Below are 22,886 nucleotides of genomic sequence, written 5' to 3' on the forward strand. Positions count from 1 at the left end.
CCAGCCGCCCGGACAGGTGTGGGACCCACGCCGCGTGCGGCACCCTCTGCCTGCCCGCGCCGCCGGCCTGCCGTCTCGGCTGCCCTCTGCTCCGCACGCCGACCCTAAACGCAAGCAGCGCTGTGTGTGGCACCTGCTGGTCACCTCTGCTCCCTCGGATGTGCCAGACCGCCCGCCGACAGCCCAGTCACCGGTGCCCTGTGGAGGTGCTTCGCGCCCCGCAGCAGCACACTCACCCGGAGGGAGCTGGGCTGCTTAGTATCATCTAAAACTCGGTAAAAGTAGCGCTCAGCACACCAGGCACACGCAAGCCCCTCTCTCAGCATCGCACGACAGAGGCGGGACTGCTGCGCTCTCACTCACCTGCCACTTTTCATACAGCTTACTAGGAGCTCCGAGTTGCACCAGGGGCTTAGTTCCTCTTAAGAACTTTATGGAGTGAGTGCTATTAGCACTGCTGTTTTATGGAAAAGAAACTTGGGACTTGGGACTCAGAGAAATTAAGAAATCTGCTTATGATCAGTTAGATAATACCTACAGGAGCCCAGACTCCTCCCAGGCAGTCTGGTTCCAAGAGTTCATGCTTTTAATGCCTTTTCTACCTCACTAAGCATCTCCAGAACAATAATGGTAGTAACATTTAGAGCATGCTTAGTTAGCCTTATGTGGCAGTCCCAAATAATGTCTATACAGTATTTTTTAAAAACCTGCAGTTAACTGCTACACAGCCCGAAGATGTGCTTTTTCGAAGAAACCGGAACCCTTCTTAGTGCTGATGGGATTGTAAGATGTGGTCGCTATATGGGGGGGGGGGGGGGGGGGTGGTCGCTATAGGGGGGGGGGGGCGGACCCTCAGAGATAGAAATACCATATGATCCGTCAATCTCACTTTTGGGTACATATCCAAAAAGATTGAAGGCAGGGTTTTGAAGACATAGTGACATCCCAACATGCACCGCCCATCCATCCACAATATCAAGAGATGAAAGCAGCCTCTATGTCACTGACAGATGAGTGGATAAATAAAATATGATAGGTACTGAAAATGGAATAGAAGCGTTTAAAAAGAAAGAAACCATGTCATATGCTACAATATGGATGAAACGACATTATCCTAAGTGAAATAAGCCATTTATGGACAAAAGAACAAGAACTAAATGATTCCACTTACATGAAAACTGTGGCATAGTCAAAATCATGGAAACAATACTGGTTGCGAGGGAGCTGGCGGAAGAGTGGGTGATATTCAATGCATATAGAGTTTCAGTTTTATAACAGGAAAAAGATCTAGAGATCTGTACACAGTTTAGTTAACACTACTGAACCGTAAGCTTAAAAGTGAATAAAAGGGTAAATTGTATATTATGTAGGGTTTTTAACCATAATCTTTTCTTAAAAATCACACAGTTCCCTTTATTTCCATTTGGGGCGTTGGCACTATGTATTAAACCCAAGGCCTTACGCATGCCCGTGAAGCACTCTACCACTGAGCTATATTCCCAGGCCTTCTTTTTTGGAGACAGGGTCTTACTGTGTAGTTAAGGCTGGCCTTTTACGCACAGTGATCCTCCTGCATCAGCCTCCCAAGTGCTGGGATTATAGGCATCTGCTACAATGCCAGGCTGTGATGAATTTTTTAAATGATGCAGGTTTCCAGCTATCATGGGTAGGTACCTTATACAAATCAACTCTTCCATCGAGAACTATAAAAGCTGATTATAACTTTCAGAGAGCAATTTAATCAGCCAAGACTTAAGAGTCGCAGCACCCAGAGGAAAGAAAAACACTGAAGTATGTTCCTACATTTTCTGCCACTTTTCCTTCTGAGGCATTGTTGATTTGTGGAGTACAGAAGCCAAAGAGAGAAAAGCATCCCAAGCTTAGGACAGTATCATTGGGGTGGAGACACAACATTTGGAGCTCTAGTTAATTAGGGCAGCTAGGACCTGACAGGCCAAGATCACAGAAAGAGTAATCACAGCAAAAACAATCTCTCACCGTTTCTTGTCCAAAGCACTTGCAGATTCGTACCTGTAAAACAAGGGGCAAGAAACAAAGCAGAAAGCAACTGCTAAGGTGCAGGCACTTTGGAAAATAGACTGGCAGTTCCACAAAAGGTTAAACAAAATTACCGTGTGACCTAGCAAATGTATTCCCACACCTACAGCCAAGAGAAATGAGGACATTAACACAAGAACTTACACCTTAATGTTCTCAAGAGCATGATTCATAATAGCCATAGAATGGAAAGAACCCAAAATGTCTACCACCTTAAAAATGGATAAATAAAATGTGATACATACAAATGATGGAGTATTAGTTGAGAATAAAAAGGAATAACAGGGATTATTGTGATTTTTATTGTTAGGAGTTTCTCCTTTAAAAAAAAAAAGAGGCTCTCACTGTGTTCCTATGCTGGCCTTGAACTCTCGGATTCAAGTGATGGTACTGCCTCAGCCTCCTGACTTCCTGGGGAATAGGTATGTGTCAAAATGCCAGACTACTGTTATGGTGGTGTTTGGTTTTTGGTTTGGAGCTAGGGGTTGACCGCAGGGCCTTGAGAAGGCAAAGCAAATGTTCTACCACTGAGCAACATCCAACCCCTCTTTCTAAAAGGCCACTTTCTAGGAGAGTCCTGAAGAGGAGAAAAATCTGAGCGTCTCCATCAGGTCAGACATTTATAATGAGGTGAAACTAAAACGGAAGATTCTTATTTCTTCCCAGAAAGATAGAGAGATGCTGACAGGAAATCAAGGAAGCAGCAGGGAGATCAAGCAGTGGGCGGGGGAGGGGTAGAGAGAGGGAGAGATTAGAAAGAAAGGGGAAGAGAAAGGACATTTGTGGGACTCTGCATTTATTAAGGTCCACGGGTACTATCGCTTGGCTTTCCTGAGGGAGTTACGAGCTGGCTAATTTAAAGAAAACATCTGCAAAGGGGGTGAACTTATTTACAGGACTCACACTGGTGTTGACTGTCAAGTTTTAGCAGCAGCTGCAGGATGTGCTGGGCTTGGGGTCACTGGGAGAAGAAGGAGTGGGCTATACTGTGGCAGACAACCACGTGAGGAGGCGAAGTTTGAACTAGGGTACAACGGGGCGTCGCACAACATGGCAGGCCTCAAAATGGATGCTGAGGCAGCAACTGTAATAAATGAGTAACACTGACACAACGCACAAGACGGAGGCAGCCTGAAAACATTAAATGAAAGGAGACAGACACCAAAGGCCATATGTGATTCCATTTATACGAAATGTCCAGAATAGGCAAATCCATAGCAAGACAGAATGTGATTTATATATTCATGAATAGGATGCACACTGCAATTACTTGGAGTACATTGTAGTTTCTTATGGATAACTGCATTGGGAAAGTGGCTAACAAAATGAAAAACTTGATTTCGCTTCGTTCTGACAAGTAGTATTTGTTAAGCAGTTTATTAGATGATTTCTGTGAAATGTACATAGATTAAAAGAAGTATATAAAACTCCAAATTATCATTACAATTCTCATTAGTATCTGATCCAAAACTAAAAAAACTTTAAACAAGCTGGCCTTATTTTACAGGAGAAGCAGGGTTGTAAACAGCTAATTTTACTGCTTTACCCTGATTGGTCGTATAAAACACATAATTTTCCTGAAAAAAGACAGGATGAGATATTAGGCCAAGAGGGCAAAACCCTCAAACTATAAAAATAAGTTTTAGAATTCCACTTAATGAAGCCCATGTTTGGCTAGCTATTTGGATTATAATTTCAGGTCTTACAGATACAGAAAATCTATGTTTTTAGAACAAACATGCATATCCTTGTAATACCATGGGGAAGACAATAAATGTTCGATTTTAACTGTTGAGTTTCTTTACTTTTTATAGCACAGCAGTCCACATTTTTCTTCCTTTTCCTTCACAGTCTGGAATGCATCTGACTCATTAACTTCTCCAATTTGATTGCTAAAGCCATGTTTCCTTTAATCTTCAATTTTCCTGACATGAATGCCATTGTTGGTTTTAGTTTCCCTACAATGAGAAAATGAGAGAAAATGCAACTATTACTTCCCTAAAGGATGTACTGCTTTAAGACCTGCACTGCAAAAATAATCTCCTTGAGTTACATAAATCTCAGAAGGATAGAAATTTAAAACATTTTATATCAGCCCAGGAATTCCAATTCCTGGACTTAGATGTCAACATCCTGTAACACAAGAAGTAACATACAAACAACTGTCAGCTAAAGGTTATGAGAAAAAGCTGAAGATGCAACATGTATTCATAAAGTAGTCACAGTACCGTAAAACATGGCCCTCAAATGAATTCTAATAAATAAATACTATTTATTTTTGTTAAATTGCAATCTATCATAGTTCACTTAACCTTCAACCGTTTCAAGTTTAAATTCAAGAAATCAAATAGTGTAAATGTACAAAACATTTTAAAATGACCATTCAAAGTATATAATATAGACATAAAAAGATACGTTAGCATTACTTCAACCAAGCTGGAATGTAAAAAAATGTAAGCATGAAAACAGAACTGTAGTAATGAAATAAATAATACACATTAGATCCACGGAAAGAGGGATCTGCAGCTCTTACTCCAGGATCTGTTCCGATTCTGGCGCACAGTAGAATTCATGGGAAAACTGAGGCTCACACAGACTTCTTTTGCCCATGGTCACACAGTTTGTACATGGTGCTGCCATTCAGAGCCAGGGGTGCCTGGCTCTCATGATTTTCTGTCTTACACCAATTTATATACAGCTTTTGTCTCCTAGAAGGTGCCACAAGATAAGCAGTTCACCCTACCCTTCTGTTTCCGCGCCACACGCAGGTTCTTTGTAGAAAAAGTGCAGGGGTTCATGTAATATATTTATTATATATATAATATATTGAGATTATTAAACATTTATTCTAAATAAGGGTTGTAGCAATGCCATAGATTGGTTACAGATAAAATTAAGTCCAATTCTTTTGTTTCATGGATAAATTGAGCTACACACCGCTACAAGAAAATATGATGTTAAAGCTCCTTCATTTAAAAAGAATAGATTAAGGGGGGCTGGGGGCTTAGCTCAGCGGCACAGCGCCTGCCTGGCAAGCGTGAGGTTGTGAGTTCGATTCCTGGTACCGGAAAAAAAAAAAAAATAGATTAAGGAGTAACTTTGATTTACATGGAAGATACTGAAGATCTTTAAATTTGAAAGAACAGCCCCTCCAAAAACTTACAAACACTGACAGCTTGCATGGATGTCCTTCAGTCAAATAAACTGGCTCACTGCTCTGTGGGTCTACAGTGAAGCTGTCTACTACACAACACAGCTCCAGTCAGCTTTACAGATGCTGGTCCATAAGAATGAGCATGATATGGCACCAAAATCAAAGCAGAAACATGCTAAAGAAATTTGAAGAGCCCAGTGTAGTGCTTGCCTATAATCCCAGCATTCTGAGAGGCTGAGGCAGGAGGATCACAAGTTTTAAGCCTAGTGTGGGCAATTATGGGAAACCCTGTTCCAAAATGAAAAATAAACTGAGTGTGGTGGCGCATGCCTGTAATCCCAGCACTCAGAAGGCTGAGGCAGGACTGCCATAAGCTTGAAGCCAGCCTAGGCGACATAGTGAGTTCAAGGGCAGCTTGGACTGCATAGCAAGACCCTATCCCAAATTTAAGAAAATAAAAGAAAGAAAGAAAGAAAGGAAGGAAGGAAAGAAGGAAGGAAGGAAGGAATAGGGATGTAGCTCAGTGTGAAGGCTCTGGGTTCAATCCACCTGGGGGCGAGGAGCAGAGGAGAGAAAGAGAAAGAGAGGAAGACTGGATATGGTGGTGCACACCTGTGGTCCCAGCACTCAGGAGGCTGAGGCAGGAGGATTGCTGCAAATTCAGGGCCCAGCCTGGGCTACAAAGTGAGTTCAAGGCCAGTCTGAACTGCATCTCGAAACCCTGTCTCAAAAAGACAAAATAATAATAATAATAATAATAAAAATAAATTCAAAATCCATGTCCTCAGAGGTAAAGGAAGATATGTATCAAGAACAGACTGTAGGAGGAGAGAGGGGAATAGGAGAAGCACAAGAAGGACAGACAGAGGAGGGGATAAAAGAGAGGAAGAGGAAAGGGAAAGTAGAGAAGTAGTAATAGAGAACTCCTGGGGTACAATGAGGAAGGAGGAGGAGGCCGTGACGGAAGAAAAGCAATCAGAAAATAGGAGTAAGCTCTTGGAAATTAAAATTTTGATTCACAAGACCAAAGTCCAACAGAAAGCCAAGGTGAGCCAGCCTCCCAGAAAGCAAACAAAGTTATACAAAGAGATATGCGATAGGAGAAAATGTCAATTAAATCAGATCTCAACTCTTCGTCAGAAAATGAGGGGAAAAAAACCCAAGAGAACTGTCAAGAACATTTCTATGACCTATCAAGCACCCAGGAAAATCACCCCCGCAAGCGCACGCACACACACCATCTGTAGCACTGTAAAATTTCTAAACACCACAAAGAGGATTCTGATTCCAAAAGATTTCAAAAAGACCATGCATAGATACAAAAGAAGCACAGGATCAGATTCTCACTGTAATCTTAAAGGTGGAGCAATGGCTTCAACATTCTGAGGGAAAGTGAATTCCAACTGAGAAATACCTAGTGAGCCACATAATCAAGAATGTTGGGTAGGGGCTGCACCTGGTGGTGCAGGCGTGTAATCCCAGCACTCTAGGAGGCTGAGGCAGGAGGATGGCAAGTTTGAGTCCAGCTTATGCAATTTAGCATGACCCTGTCTGTTGCAAAATAAAAAATTAAAAAGGGTTGGGGATATAGCTTAGTGCAAGGATCTTGTGTTCAGTCTCCAGTAGCAAAGGGGAAAAAAAAAAGTTAGTAGAATAAAAAATAGTTTCAGAGACAGATAAACGGCCCCCAATATACCCTTTCTCATGTAGCTACTGGAGAATGGATATCAACAACATGGGAATGTAAATCACAAAAGCAGATAAAAGACCCAGGAAACAGATTCAACATGAAGAGAGTAAGCTGTTCCCAGGATCACAGCTGCAGACCCAGCTTGAGGAACAAGCAGTTTAGATTATAACTCGAAGACAAACGGCTGCAGGAAAAAAGTGAATCAAAGGGTACTCCAATACATTCCACAAAAGACAAAACTGCACCAAGAAGCTGTGGGGGAGACTACAGGAGGACTCTGCTAAGTATTATGGACCAAGTGCTTGTGGGTCCCCTAACTCATCTTCAAGCCCTAACCCCCAGTGTGACATCAGGGTTGCAGCCTTTGGGGTGTAATTGAGTTTTGATGAATGCATGAGGGCAGACTCTCCATGCTGGGAGGGATGAGTGGCTTTACAGAAAGAGGCAATAACAATTCAAGGCCACTTAAATATGGTCACAATGCTGTGCGCAACTGCTATGTTTAAAACATTTCCTTCACTCAAAAAGGAAAGTCTATATAGATTTAGGGTTAGCAATTCCTGCTCCCTCCTGACCGTGACAATCAGCTTTCTGTTTCTATAGACTTACCTATTCTAGACATTTCCTATTTTAAAAAATCTATACAATATGTGGTCTCTTGTGTCTGGTTTCCTTCAAAACAATGCTGGGCCATATAGTAATAATTCTATATTTAGCTTTATCCGCACATCTATAGGTATGAATAAACTTGCACCTCAGGTCAACGGGTCTTCAAGAAGGGTGTCAGGACCATGCAATGAGGGGAAGAACAGACTATACAACAAACGCTGCCCTTACTGGATATGCACATGCAAAAGAATGAAATTGGACCTCCTACCTGTGGAGAAAGACTTTCTCTGGATGTATTGCCTTAGGCCTGACCAAGCCATGGTTGTTGGGTTCTGAAGGAAGTCTAGCAAAAGCATGGTTGGCCTCGGGGACAACACTAGCTGCTTTTCTGAGATACACGCACTAAGGAAGATAACACGACGGCTTACTGGTCAAGTCTCATTCCTATGATAATGGAGTGGTATTGACTTGCAAAACACGGTTGAGACACCCCCCCCCAACCCCCCCTCCCCCCCGGACTGCCTCCTTTGGAATAAAAGGTTACTGGAGATGGCGGTCGGGGCTTGAGTCCAGAAGCCCCCTGAGCCCAGAGATATGGCTCCAGAATGGTTCCTTGGAGCAGGGATTAATACATCCACGGACACCTCGTTCTGGGGACCTGTTCATCCTGGACAGGGATGGATGAGTAATTCGACACCTACCCATACTATATACAAAAATGAACTCAAAATGGGGCACAAATCTGAATGTAAAAGCTAAAACTGAAGTCTTTTACAAGGAAATGTAGGGAAAACTTTTATAATATTGAGTTTTGCAAAGATTCTTAGAAACAACACTAAAAGCATCAAGAGAAAAACAGATAAATTAGATGCTAACAAAATAAAAAATTTATTTGCTCCAAAATATATCCCCAAAATACTGAAGCAAGAGCCCATAAAAACGAAAGTATTTGCAAGTTGTATATCTGGCAATACATAAAGAGTTCTTAGAGCTCATTAACAGATAACCCCATTAAAAATGAGAAAAACATTGGATAGACATCTCCCCAAGGAAATTATATATGTGACCAATAAGCACATGAAAATAAACATTCAGGATCCTAAGCTGTTAGGGAAATGTAAATCAAAACTATAGGATATCATTTCATATCTAGTACAATGGCAACAACTTTAAAAAAATCATAAAATGGGAAGCTAATGAGTGCTGGTGACAGCAAGCATATTTAAAAACAGAAAGCTTCCCATGGTTGGGGATATAGCTCAGCAGCACAAGCGCCTGCCTTGCAAGAGCAAGATCCTGAGTTCAATTCCTGGTATATATAAAAAAAAGAAACACTCCTACACTGCTGGTGGGAATATAAATGGTCCAGCCACTATGGTAAACAGTTTGGCAATTCTCTGAAAACTTAAAAGAGAATTATGGAGCCAGGCATGGTGTCATGCGCCTGTGGGAGGCTGAGGCAGGAGGATTGCTGTGAGTTCAAAGCCAGCCTGGGACACATAGTGAGTTCAAGGCCAGTCAGAACTACACAGCAAGACTATGTCTAAAACAGAAACAAAAATGCTTAAATTAAGGTAGGATAGAAAAAAATAAAAACTAGGTACAAAGGAAACAAAGACATTAAGATTAAAAAAAAAAAAGAATTATCACATGACCTAGCAATTCCACTCCTATATAGAAATCTAAGACAAATGAAAACAAATGTCCACACAGAAATTTGCATATGAATATCTACAGGAGCATTATTCGTAACAGCAAAATATCAGAAACAAACTAACAGCCCATCCACAGATGAATGGTTAAAAGTGTGGTATACGCAAGCATGGAATTTTATTCAGTCATAAAAAGAAAAGAGGTAGGGAGATGCAAATCAAAACTACACTGAGATTTCATCTTACCCCAGTCAGAAGAGCTATCTAGAAGACAAGACAAACAAACAAACAAATAAATGCTGGTGAGGCTGTAGGGGAAAAGGAACTATCTAAACTGCTGATAGGAAAGTAAATTAGCACAGCCACTATGGAAAGCAGTATGGAGGTTCCGCAAAAAACTAAAAATAGAAATACCATTTGATCCAGGTATACCACCCCTTGGTATACACACCCAGAGCAGTTAAAGTAGCATACTGAGGGACACCTGCATGCCTATGTTTACTGCAGCACAATTCAGAACAGTCAGGCTAGGATCCAGCTGAAAGGTCCATCAGCAGATCAAAGGATAAAGAAAATCACACACAATCACACACACACACACACACAATGGAGTATTATTCAGCAAAAAGGAAGAATGAAATGCTGTCATTTGCAAGAAAGTGGATGGATCCAGAGATCACGGTATTGACCAAAACAAGCCAGATTCAGAAAGGCAAACATCACTTGTTCTCCCCAACACAGGAAATCTAGAAAAGATGACAAGAAAGTAGAAGGGAGCCTATTATTGGAAAAGAGGGAGAGCAGGGCAACAGAAAGGACAAGGGTGAGCAAAACCTATTATACACACAGAAACCTCCACCCAATTGTGAAACTGGGGGGAGGGCGGGCCAGGAGTGATGGAGGGCAGGTGTACATTTGTGAATGGACAAATTGGCCAAAATTTCCCAAAATTTGCAACTCTGCATAACCAATTAAAAAAAAGTTTTTAAAAAGTGTAGAATTGATCCACACTACAACTTAGATGAACCTTAAAAACACTGCTAAGTGAAGGAAGCCAGGTGATATGATCACGTATCACATGATCCTATTTATATGAAATACCCAGACTACGTAAATCAATACAAAAGGAAAGCAGAATAGTGCACTGCCAGGGAGAGGGAGAAGCAGGGACTGATTACACTACAAGGTGCTCTTGTAGGGTGATTAAAAAAAACTTCCGGAAGTAGAGAGATGTGATGTTTTGAAGTATTGTCCGTGTATTAAATGGCACTCAATTGTCTACTTCAAAGTGGTTAAATGAATATCTGAATTTCACCTCACTTTCCTTTTGTTTTTGTTTTTGTTTTTCTTCGGTACCAGGAATCAAACTCACAACCTTGCGCTTGCCAGGCAGGTGCTTTGCCGCTGAGCTAAATCCCCAGCACCTCACCTCACTTTCTTTCTTTCTTTCTTTCTTTCTTTTTTTTTTTCTTTTTTTTGGTACCAGGAATCAAACTCAGAACCTTGCACTTCCTAGGCAGGTGCTTGTGCCACTGAGCTATATCCCTGGTCCTCATCTCACTTCAAAGAAAGAATAAAGTAATACATGCTACTACCAAAGTCAGGAATAAGCCAGGTGTGGTGACACACACTGGCAATAACAGCACTCAGGAGGCTGAGGCAGGAGGTTTCAAAGTTTGAATCCAGCCTGGGTTATATAACAAGTTCAAGTCCAGCCTGGACTATGGTAACCATGGTGATGGATACACAAACCACTGGATTATAATTTGGGGGGTGGGGTGTTACTGGGATGGAACCCAGGACTTTTGCACTGAGCTACTTCCCCAGACCTTGTAATATTTTATATTTTGAGATTGAGTCTCACTAAGTCACTAAGTGCCCAGTCTGAGTGTGAACTTTCAACCCTCTCGCTTTACCTTCGCAGACTTCTGGGATTACAGATATGCACCACCACTCCAAAAATAAGTGAGACATACGATTACATAAATTATACCCTGAAAAAACAATTAAAAATCAAAACTACTGACATATAACAAGATACTTAATTAGTAATTTAAAATCTTTCCACCAAAAAAATCCCACCTCATCCACGCATGGTGACCCATGCCTGTAGTCCTAGCACTCTAAAAAGTTGAGGCAGAAAAATCACAAATTCAAGACCAGATGGGCAATTTAGTGAAACCCTGTCTCAGAAAATTAGAAGCGGGTGGGAGGGTACCGCAGGATGAAGGCCCTGGGTTCAACGCCAGTACCACCAAAAACAAAACAGAACGAAACAAAACCACCATCCAGCTCCAAATGCTTCACTGCTTAATTCACAGAATCCTAAAGCAACATTAAAAACTTAATTGTATGGATGTACAGCAGGAACAAGTCATTCAAAAATAAAGACAACCATTTCATTCACAATAGCACAAAAAAGAATGAGCTACTTAGGAAAAGGCATCAACTATAACAGGAAAAAATGACAAATTAGGGCTTATCAAAACAGAAAACATTTGTAATACAATATATATCACTAAGAAAATGAAAAGACAAGCCAAAGACTGGGAGAAAAATTTGCAAGTCACATATCTAATAAACATGATCCAGAATTTATGAAGAATCTTACCACACAGTAATAGTAAGACCATCTTAATCTCTTTTCTAACACCACAATAAATAGACAGTTCAATTTAAAAATCAGCAAAAGCTTTGAATAAGCATTTCACCAAATGTAAACAGATATCAAACATAAAAAGATACCCAAAATCATTAATAATATGCAAGTTAATCCACAGGAGCGCCACTCTGTACGCACTAGAATGGCTGTAATAGGACAGCCATAGTAATGGAAGGCTGCAGACAAACTGGAACCTTCATATATTGCTACTGGAACTGTTAACATGGTGTAGTCACTTTAGCAAGGTCTGGTAGTTTCTTAAAAAGTTAAATCACCGCATGAGCCAATAATTTCACTCTTAGGAACATGAGAAGAATGAAAATACACATTCAGACAGCTACATGTGCAAATGTTGAGAGTGGTAATACTGATTATAGCCCCCAACTGAAACAATTCAAATGTCCATCAGTGGGCAAGTGGATAAACAATATGCGGCACGCTCATACAATGGAGTATTACTCAGCAATAGGATGGAACAGAAGCCAGGTGTGGCAGCTCACACCTGTAATCCCAGCACTCTGCAAGGCTGAGGTGGGAGGATCACGAGTTCGAGCCCACCTTGGACAATCTATCAACTTACCAAGACCTTGTCTCTCAAAAAACAAAAAAGGGCTGGGGGCGCTGGGGATTTAGCTCAGCAGCACAGCGCCTGCCTAGGAAGCGCAAACTCATGAGTTCGATTCCCGGTACCAAAAAAAAAAAAAAACAAAACGAAAAAAAAGGGCTGGGGATGTAGCTCAGTGTGATGGCCCTGAGTTCAATTAAAAAAAAAAAAAAAGAGCTATAGTCTTTTTCCTCTGACTTCTTTCACAGAGCATAAAGCTTTAGAGATTCATCCATCTATGTTGTACCACATATCACCAGTTGAGGTCCTTCTTCATTTTTGGTAATTCCATCTGTAATTTGTAATTCCATTTGTAAAAAGTGTATGGAGACAAAAAAGTGATAGTGTTTGGCTGGCTACTGGCTGGTTAGGAATAGGGTGAGATTGGATGGAAATACGGATCTATTGCAAAAAGTATTTTTTGGTGTAATGGAAACATTCTCAACTGGCTGTAGTAATTGTTGGCCGACTCTAAAAATGTATTAAATATCACATACAATTATAATGACCTCTGTGTGTGTGTGTACAAATATATATCTCCTCAGATAAAGTAATCTTGCATAATTTAATTTCTTTTACAGGGGTGTGGGAGGGTGGGGCTTTTTTTTAAAGAAATGGGATGGCTTTTACTATGTAGCCTATGCTGGCCTTGAACTCCTGGATTCAAGTGGTCCTCCTCCTGTCGAGTAGCTGGGAATACAGGGACATGCCACTAGACACCCGGCTACAATTGATTTCTGTCTTACTGCTTTACCATACAGTGGCCTCTACTGGCCAAAATGAGAGATTATGATCATTTGATTTCTAGTTGTTTTATGTAAGTATTTATAATGTATCCACTATATGCTGGTCTCAAACTCGCAACGATTCTCCTGCCTCAGCCTCCCAAGAACTGGAATTACAAACGCTGGGATTACAGGCATGTGCCACCATGCCTGACTTCATTTTCTTTTCTTTTTTTTTTTTGTTTTTTTCCAGTACCAGGAATTGAACTTACGACGTTGTGCTTGCCAGGCAGGCTTTCTGCCGCTGAGCTAAATCCCCAGCCCCCAACTTCATTTTCTAAAAAGAGAATTCTTAGATTTTAAGGTCTAACGGGTACCCACTTAAAAGAAAGCACAGGGGCTGGGGATTTAGCTCAGTGGCAAAGCACCTGCCTGGCAAGCGCAAGGTCGTGAGTTCGGTTCCCAGTAGAGGAGAAAAACCAAAATAAATAAATAAATAAATAAAAGAAAGCACAAAGATAATAGCAAAAATGAAAGAAACAAACTTGCTCCCAACCTAAATTGTTGGCACAAAATAATACCATAAACTAACATGTTTTTTCAAAAAAGTTCGTAGTGGGCTGACCTCTGCTATCATATTCATAGTAAGATGTAAGGGGAAAGCCCATTGTTTCAAGTTTATACTATGTAAATAAGACAAGCCATTGAAGTCAATGTGGTCATGTACTCCTGTATTCCAAGTCTCAGAAAGCTAAGGCAGGAGGATTGTGAAATCAAGGCCAGCCTAGGCAGCCTACTTAGGAGTTCCAGGTCAGCCAGGAGGACATAATGAGACCCTGTCTCAAAACAAGAAAATAATCGAGCATGGTGGCACATGCCTTTAACCCAGCACTCTGGGAGGTTAAACCAGGAGAATTAGAAATTAGAGCCCGGCCCAAGCAATTTAGTGACTTAGCAAAACCCTATCTCATAAATATTTAAAGAGGGTGGGGCTGGGAATGTAGGTCGGTATGAAGGCCTTGGGTTCAATCCCTGGCACCACTACCCCAAAAGAAGCCACTGATTCACCTTTACACATCAGAAAAGCAAGATAAAAGCATGAGTTTTGAAGTTAGCTTCAATTCAAATCCTAGCTCCAACACGTACTCATTTAGTCTTAGACTGTGGGTTTATTATTTAATTTATCAAAGTCTCAGTCTCTATTTCTGTACAATGGGAAAAATATTTTATCTCAAAGGACTTCTAAGTGTACCGCTTAACCCATAATCACCATACAATAAACATTAGAAATAACTGCTGTTATTTCAGTTTAGAAGTTGACACTAACTTTAACATGGCTTTTGAGTTTTAAAAAACATAAGATTCATATTCACCCAGGATTTGTTGAGCATTTTTTGTTTACAAAGTAGTCTAAACTCTATGAAGAAATAAGTTTTTTTTTAAGAAATAGTTTTTGAGACACTAAACTACTAAAAACGATTAAAGAGGTTACTATTAATATTGAAAAATGTTATAGTGTATGATGGGAAAAAGATTATGCTTTTCAGTTTTTGTGCAATGACTATTTAACACTACTACAGGAAATGGAAAAGTCAAACTTGATAATTATGGGTATCATATAAGATTGATTGAGAGGCTGGGGATTTAGCTCAGTGGCACAATGCCTGCCTGGCAAGCGCAAGGTTATGAGTTCAATTCCTGGTACTGGAAAAAAACAAAACAAAACAAAAAAGATTGACTGAAATAGAACGTAGGCTACTAGCATCTTTCATTAGAACCGGAAATCAAGACTCGGCACAGAATACACTGTGGTGTTATCTGTCACGATTAAAACAACAACATATGAAAAATATTTATAATTCATTACATAAGAGGTTCTTTAGATTATAATAGAATAACTCTTAAATTTAGAGTACTGCTGCTAATTTTTCAGAGTTTATGTTAATTAACTAACCAGATGGAATAGTGACCTAAAAGGAGGGAATAAAGCAAACAGCCCTTAAAATTTTTCTGGCACTATTAGGGGAAAATGGAAAAAACAGAATATCAAGCAAAAGGTTCCCTGGGTTAGGATTTTCACAGAAGTCAGAGACATTGGGCCATGGTGGAGAGCTGGGAGCTGCAGTACTTCCTAGAACAACAGCTGGCGAGACTGAAGCACAACCTCACTCAGGAGGTGAGCTGCTGCTGACTTTTGTGCCTCTGGTGTTACTGGAAATAAGGTTTCTCAGTCCAGGAGTCCTTTTTCTTTTTTTCTTTTTAGGCAGGGTCTCACTATGTAGCCCAGGCTGGCCTTGAACTTGCCTCTTGCCTCAGCCTCCCGAGTGCTGGGATCACAGGCGTGTGTCACCACACCCAGCTAAGAGTCCTTCCGAATTATCTCTCTGTTCCCCCAATTTTATTATTAGCATCTCAGTTATGAAAAAAAAATCTGACATCACTCTCCATGGGTTGGATGAGGAAGAAGTGGCAGAAGAGGTAAAATAAGAATTAAGCTATCCCAAGAGTACGTGCTCTTCAATATCACTAGCTGCAAAGATGCTATTATCATGAACATTTACCAGTTTTGGGCATTGGGGAAAGGAGAAAGCAAAGTATCAGAACTAAATTTTCCCTGAACAACAAGTGAACAAATAAAATTGAAAACTCACCTGAAAACATTTTGACAAAATCGTCAGTAGACATACTCATCACCACATCTGCCCGGTCAGAGGGCTCCCCGTGTCCAACTTTCCCACCCTTGCTTTTCAGATCAAGAAACCACGTGCCACCATCTTCACCTGCACAGACCACACACAGAAACACACTTACCAATTACTGCAGTTAAGATAACCTTCCAAAATGCTGCTTCTATCAGCCCAACTCCACACTTATTTACCAGGCACCTATTATATTCCAGCTTCTGTGCTAGATTCTGACCTAGCACCTAGTGAAGAAAAGAAACACAGTTCTTCTCACAAGACAGGAGGTGGAAGGTGAGGTGAGAGCAACTAATAAAAGGTCCAGGGTAGCTAGAATAGTGAAACCCATAAAGTCAGAAAGAAAACAAGTGGTTACTGAGGTCTGGGGGCAGGAGGGATGGGAGTTACTGTTTGATGGGCGCAGAACTTCAGTTTGGGATGATGAAAAAGTTCTAGAGATGGACAGTGGTGATGACTGAACAACAATGTAAATGCACTTAATGCTACTGAACTGTACTATTATGAATCGTTAAAATAACAATTTTATGCATATTTTATCATAATAATTAAATTGCCTGGGATGTAGCTCAGGGGTAGCTCAGCTACCACTTGCTGGAGCACTTGGCTAGCATGTGCACAGCCTGTGATTTGATCCCCCTACCATAAAAAAGTTAAGCTGGGCACGGTGGTGCCCATCTGTAATCCCAGCACTCCGGGAGGCTGTGGCAGAAGAACTGTCAAGTTGAAGCTCAGCCCAGGCAATTTAGCAACTTAGTGAGATCCTGTCTCAAAATAAAAAACAAATAAAAAGGCTGGGGATGTAGCTCAGTGCGAAGGCCCTGGGTTCAATCCTCTTTCTGAAATAGACAGATGGGTAGACAGATACATAAAGAGAGAGAGAAAAAAAAAAAGAAAGAAAGAGAGAGAGAGAGACAGACAGAAAGCTGAGGGTACAGCTCAGTAGTAGCTGACCCATCACTTGCTAATGCACGTGTTTATGCTAGAGTACTTGCCTAACATTTGCGAGGCAGTGGATTTGATCCCTGAGTTACAAAACCTTAAGTTAAAAGCAGGTCAAGAAAAGCCCAGTTGAAGCTTTCAAAGTTAAGCATAAGCTAGATAGACTAGGTAGAGGGAAAATATTCCAGGCAGCGGGGACTCGGGATATCCAAAATAAAAAGCAAAATCGAGAGTGCATGCGGCATGCGCGGGGAACTGAGAAAAGAACTGCAGGACTGAAGTTGGAAGGGGGTGGACAGGGGCATCAGATGAGCTCAGGAGCAGTCTAGGTGCGGAGCACAGTGAGCCAGGGAATGGACTCACTGACTTCATCTGGCAGGAGGCACCACGGAAGGAGGACGATGGAATACGGTTTGCACTTTAAATAAGTTACCTTGCCTGGAACGTAGATGGTATGCTGGGGAGTGTGATGGCTAATCCTAATGTGCCAAGTTCACTGGGTTAAGAAATGCCTAGCAGATCAGTAAAGCACTCTCCTGGGTGGGTCTGCGTTGGTCCTAAAATGTGACCTTGAGTACTCTCTATAGCCTCTTGCTCTTCCTCTCTGGCATGGTTCCCCTGCTCTGCTCCCCAACCGCTTTGGGCTAAGTACCTCGGCTATGCTGCCCCCTACCACCATGAGGCTTCTGCCTTGGAACCTGCTGACCATGACTGAGTCTCCTAAAACCATGACCTAAATGAAACCTTTAAGCTGTGGGTGTCAGGTATGGTGTCCTAGCAACAGCGAAGCTGACTAACACAGAGAGGAATCCAGGGGATGTGCAAGGCTGGTACCGGTGATGCTCGGGTACACCAGGAGCCTGAGAATGTGTGTGTGTGGATCAGGGTGGAGAAGAGTGGGCACATTTGAGATAGAATTTCAAAGCAGAATCACAAGCCCGGGTAACTGATTTGAATATGCAGAAGAAAGGTAGGAAGGGTGCATAGGAATGATCTGCTATCTTCTGGCTTGGAAAATTAGATAAACACGGGCATTTTCTTTATTGAGATGACTTCTGAAGAACAGCAGATTTACCAGGTAGTGGCAAAGACAGGTGTTGGAATAATGAGTTGCTTTGGAGATTTCCAGTTGGAGGCTTTGAGACAGCCAAGAAAAATGTCAAATGAAGTCCAAGCTACAAATATAGATACATAATTAATCAGTTCAGACGGTCACTGAAGCCGCACAAATGGCTGTAGATTTCTAGAGAAAGTCTGTCCAGTGTAAAGAGTGCTGAGACAGTGACCTGAAAACACTATGGAGGGGAAGGATCGAGCACAGGAGACCCACAGCATGGCCAAGGGCCAAGGAGGAACACAGGGAGGCTACCAAGAAAGAAGCCACAAAAGGGGGCATTTCCAGAAGGAAGGAGTGATGAGCAGGTCAGACACTGCAAACTGGTCACAAGTAGGAATGACAAATGCCCACAGGTGCGCTGGCACCATTTAATCTTATATATTTTTCAATTTTCTTCTTTTTCTTTTTCTTTTTTTTTTTTTTGCAGTACTATGGATTGAACTCAGGGCCTTCCACTAAGGTACATCCCCAGCACTTGTTTTGTTTTGTTTTTTTAAATTATTTTAAATTTTGGGGGCTGGGGATTTAGCCCAGCAGCACAGCACCTGCCTGGCAAGCACAAGATCGTGAGTTCAATTCTCGGTACCGGAAAAAAAAAATAAATAAATAAAATAAATAAATAATAAATTTTTGAGACAGAGTCTTGTCACTAAGTTGCCCAGGTTGGCCTCAGGACTTGTGGTGCTCCTACCTCAGCCTCCCAGGGCATTGAGATTACAGGTGTGCACCACAAAGCAAATTTTAGGGAACAGAAGAAAATGGTATCAAAGCAGGAGTATGAGGTGCAGATGAAAGACAGTTTTCCCATGGAGGGAAGAAAAAGAGTGTGTATAGTTTTGTTACCACAGTTATGTTCTGTTTTAAAGGTAGGAAAGAGCTGAGGATGTTAAACTGCAACTAGGGAGGAGGCTGCAGGATGAAAAAGCTGAAAAGAAAGCACAATTCCTGAGAAGGCAAAAGAAACAGGATCTAGAATTCTTGTACTGGAAGTGTCATCCATGTACGGCAATCCAGTCACCACCAGCCAGAAATGCAGAATCTAAGACCCCAGCCCAGCCCTATGCACCACATTCTGCGACTGAGGCCGATCCCAGGCACTCAGCACTATATGGACATCAAAGGCTGGGATGCACTGATCAAAAGCTGAGCTCTGCTCTACCAGAAGGGAAAGAAAGCCTGTAGTGGTTGATCTATATTTGATGGCAGGAAGCTGAACAATTCCTGTCTATAAGTTTGTGTGAAGGTTTAAAATAGTTGCAGTGCAAAATGCGGTAGTAAACGAGAAACAGAATTCTGAGGTGCTGCTTAGACTCCACTTGAACAAGTGGGATTTTTTTTTTTCTTTTCTCCAGCAAGACTTACCAGGCTTGATGCAACTATGGGGCAGCCACATGTTTGATCTACACTAAACTAGGCCTCTGATGGGAGATGACATAAGCACAAAGGTCCAGTAAGTTTAAGACACAGGCAGGGGAGTGACTGAAGCGATGGGCCATGGATTCCAGGAGAAAAAAAGAAGTAAAAATAGGCAGGCAAAAATGGATTAAAATAGAACAGAGGAGACAAAGAATGAAAAAAGGTTGTATACAGTGGAACCAAGGTAGGTAGCTCTTAAAACTATCACTAACCTGTGTTAATTATACAGACAAAAAATATAAAGAGGTTTTAAAAAGCTGACCACATTTAAAGATAAAAATAATAAGGTGCCTGTGATGGTTAAGCTTAACTGTCAATTTGATTGTTAATTGGGGATAAGTAAAAGCACTCTTCTGGGTGTGTCTGGGTGGGTTATGGAGGCATGACCTTGGGTACAATATATGGTCACTAGCCCCTTCTTCTCTGGTGATGTTCCCCTGATCTGCTTCTTGGCTGCCATGTACTATGCAGCTTTACATCACACCTTGCCACCATGATGGTCTTGGAGTCAGCAAACCATGGACTGAATTCTCAGAAACCACAAGCCAAATGAAACTCTCAACTCCTTTAAGTTGTGGCTATTGGGTAATTTGTCCCAGCAACAGGAAAGCTGACCAGTCGTGCTCTGGGTTGATAAATTATGGCATTGTACTACTTGTCACGATGCACCTAAAATTCCACTCCATCACATACAAGTATGCTGAAGAGTTTGGAATTTTTGTTTGTTTTTGCAGTATGGAGGACTGAACCCAAGGCCTTCATACTGAGCTGTATCCCTGACCTTTCTCTTTTTTTTAATTTTAAAGACAAAAAAAAATAAAAAATCTCAAAACAAGTTAATAGGAGGGTAACAATGGTTAATACATTGTGTATTGTTATCTTTAAATTAGCTACTCAAAGTACCAGATATCAGCATTTAATTGTCCAAACAATATTAGCACAAACCTTCCTTTTCAATGAGAAATGAGTAGTGTTACTATCACAGAGAGACAGACAGATAGAGACACAGGGAGAGAGATTTTTGGTTCTTTTTGCTTTTCTCTTCCTTCTTTTTCCATTCCCCCACCCCAGTTTCTCCTTCCTTTTGAAGTTTCTGCCCATTCTACAATATCTATTGTATACTTTGGATCTTATTTACTCTTTGAGCTTCTCAAACTGGGGAGACAGTATGATTTTTACACATGTGTGTCTGGTTTATTTCACTTATGAGTATAGTCTTGAGTTGCATCCATTTACCTATAAAAGTCTCTAGTTTATTTTCTTTATGGCTGAGTAGTACTCCATTGTATAACAAGAACACATCTTTTTTATCTATTCCTTGGTTGATGGGTCTTTGGGTTGTTTCCAAGATCTAGCTATGATACATTGTGTTGCTATGTGGTGCGATGTTTTTTTATTCTTCTGGGAAAATACCCAGAAGGGAACAGCTGGGTCAAATGGGATTTCTAATCCTAGATTTTTGAGGAATCTCCACACTGACTTCCACAGTGGTCGCACCAGTCTACACTCCTACCAACAGTGGAGAAGGGTTCCTTTTGTCCTACAGCCCCTCCAGCATTTGTTATTAGTTGATTTCTTGATAATACCCATTCTTTCCAGGATGAGATGGGATCTCACTGCTTGTAGTGGATTGATAACTGACGGTCAACTTGTAACACCCAGCTGAACTGAACCAGCGTGGTGCTGGGTGTGGGAGGCCCACCTCAGGACTGTTGCTGGCAGAGTAAGAGGCAGAACTGAGAAGAAGAGAGGAAGCTGTTAGGGAGCTGTTGGTTTTCCTGGAGGACCTTGTCAGGCTGTCTTTTCTGATATGAATGCGGCTGTTCTCATTGTTAAATGAGCTTGGGACCTTGCTGTCACAGAGAATGGCTACAGCTCACCTTGGGGGAGCTCTGGTCCTTAATTTGAGTGTCGCTTCCTGGCTCCAGAGGGGAAGACAGTGCACTGTTCAATGTCCTGGAGAGGTTTGTCATGCTGGCTTTTCTGATGTAGACTTGGCTATTCTCATCATTGGCAGAGCTCAGAACCGTGCTGTTGCTGAGGATGGCTGTGGTATCTTTCAGGGGAGCTCTGGTTCTTACTTTGAGCATTGCTTCCTGGCTCCAGTGCAGATCCCTTAGCCTGCTAGCACAGATCCTTCACCTCACTGGTGCAGACTTTCTAGATTCCATGACTGATCTCTGGGCCTTCCCAGCACAGATCCTTGAAACAGACCTGCATGAGACATTGTCATGGGCTCTTGGCCTCCAGTTGGATTCATGGGGGGCACTGTTTTGGGCTCTAGGTCTTTAGGTGGACTCATGTAAAACATTGGTGCAGGATACAGGCCCTCAGTTAGATTCTTTTGGTCTTAGTGTGTGGACAGAGTTCCTGCACTCTCTTTGTATATGACTCTTTGGGTGACTATTATAAAATAATCCTATAAATTATGCATCCTGTATTGTTTCCCCTTTAGACCCTAAACTACAACAGTGCTGTTTTAATTTGCACTTATCAAATGACCAGTGATGTCATATATATGAAAATATTTTTCATATATTTATTGGCTGTTTGTATTTCTTTGTCTGACAAAGTATACTCATCTAAGATGCCCATTTATTATGTGAGTCTTTAAATTTGGGAGATGTGGTTTTTTTTGAGTTCTTTATATGTTCTCGATAGAAATCCTTAGTCTGAGGAACAGCTGGCAAACATTGTTTTCCACATTGTGAGTTTCTCTTCACTCTATTGGTGGTTCCTCTTGCTATGCAGAAGCTTTTTAATAAGATGAGATCCCAGTTGTTGATTCTTTGTGATAGTTCCTGTGTGATTGGAGTTTTATTCATAAAGTCTTTGCCTACACCAATGTCTTCAAGAGTTTTACCTATTCTACCTTCCAGAAGATTTAATGTTTCTGTTTTAATATTTAGATCTTTGATCCATTTTGAATTGAAGTTAGTGCATGGTGAAAGATATGGGTCCAACTTTAATCTTCAGCATGTGCAGAGCCAGTTTTTCCAGCACCACTTATCAAAGAAAGTATCTTTCTTCCAGTGATTGTGTTTGGCACCTTTCTCAAAGGTAAGGTGGCTGAGTATGTATGGAGTTGTTTCTGCATCTTCTAATCTGGTCCACTGATCTTCAGCGGTGTGTTTTTGCCAGTACCATGCTGTTTTTATCACAGTAGCTTTATAGTATAATTTCAAATCTTGCCTTGCCTTTGTTGATGATGCCCCTTGCCTTCCTTTGTTGTCCAGAATTGTCTTTGCTATTCTCAGTCTCTTATGGTTCCAAATGAATTTTAGAATTGTTTTCTCTAATTCTGTGAGATACACTATTGGAATTTTGATTGGAATTGCATTAAATCTGTATAAAATTTTTGGAAGTATGGCCATTTTTACTATATTGGTTCTTCCTACCCAAGAGCAGGGGATATCTTCCATTTTCTGGTATCTGCTTCAACCTCCATTTTCAGAGAACTGTAGTTTTCAACATAGAGGTCTTTTAATCCTTTGTTAGATTGGTTCCTAGGTATTTACTTTTTTGGATGCTATTATGGAACTGATTTTTCTTTTTTTT

At 41.2% G+C, this 22,886-nt stretch overlaps 1 protein-coding gene across 2 annotated transcripts in view; it reads right to left on the reverse strand.

Annotated features, from left to right (window-relative positions):
- Positions 1-3,225: 3,225 nt before the first annotated feature.
- Hsdl2 (hydroxysteroid dehydrogenase like 2) overlaps positions 3,226-22,886 on the reverse strand; it is a 75,309-nt gene continuing 55,648 nt past the window's right edge. For both annotated transcript variants that reach the window (XM_013513304.1, XM_005382705.2), the window contains 2 exons: positions 15,806-15,934; positions 3,226-4,016 (listed from right to left, as the gene is read on the reverse strand). In XM_013513304.1, coding sequence (XP_013368758.1) covers positions 3,904-4,016; positions 15,806-15,934 — 242 coding nt within the window. In that variant the 3' untranslated portion in view covers positions 3,226-3,903. The remainder of the gene's footprint in view (positions 4,017-15,805; positions 15,935-22,886) is intronic.

The sequence above is a fragment of the Chinchilla lanigera genome, unplaced genomic scaffold, assembly GCF_000276665.1.
Source record: "Chinchilla lanigera isolate Chin_1 unplaced genomic scaffold, ChiLan1.0 scaffold00018, whole genome shotgun sequence".
NCBI classification, from domain to species: Eukaryota; Metazoa; Chordata; class Mammalia; order Rodentia; family Chinchillidae; genus Chinchilla; species Chinchilla lanigera.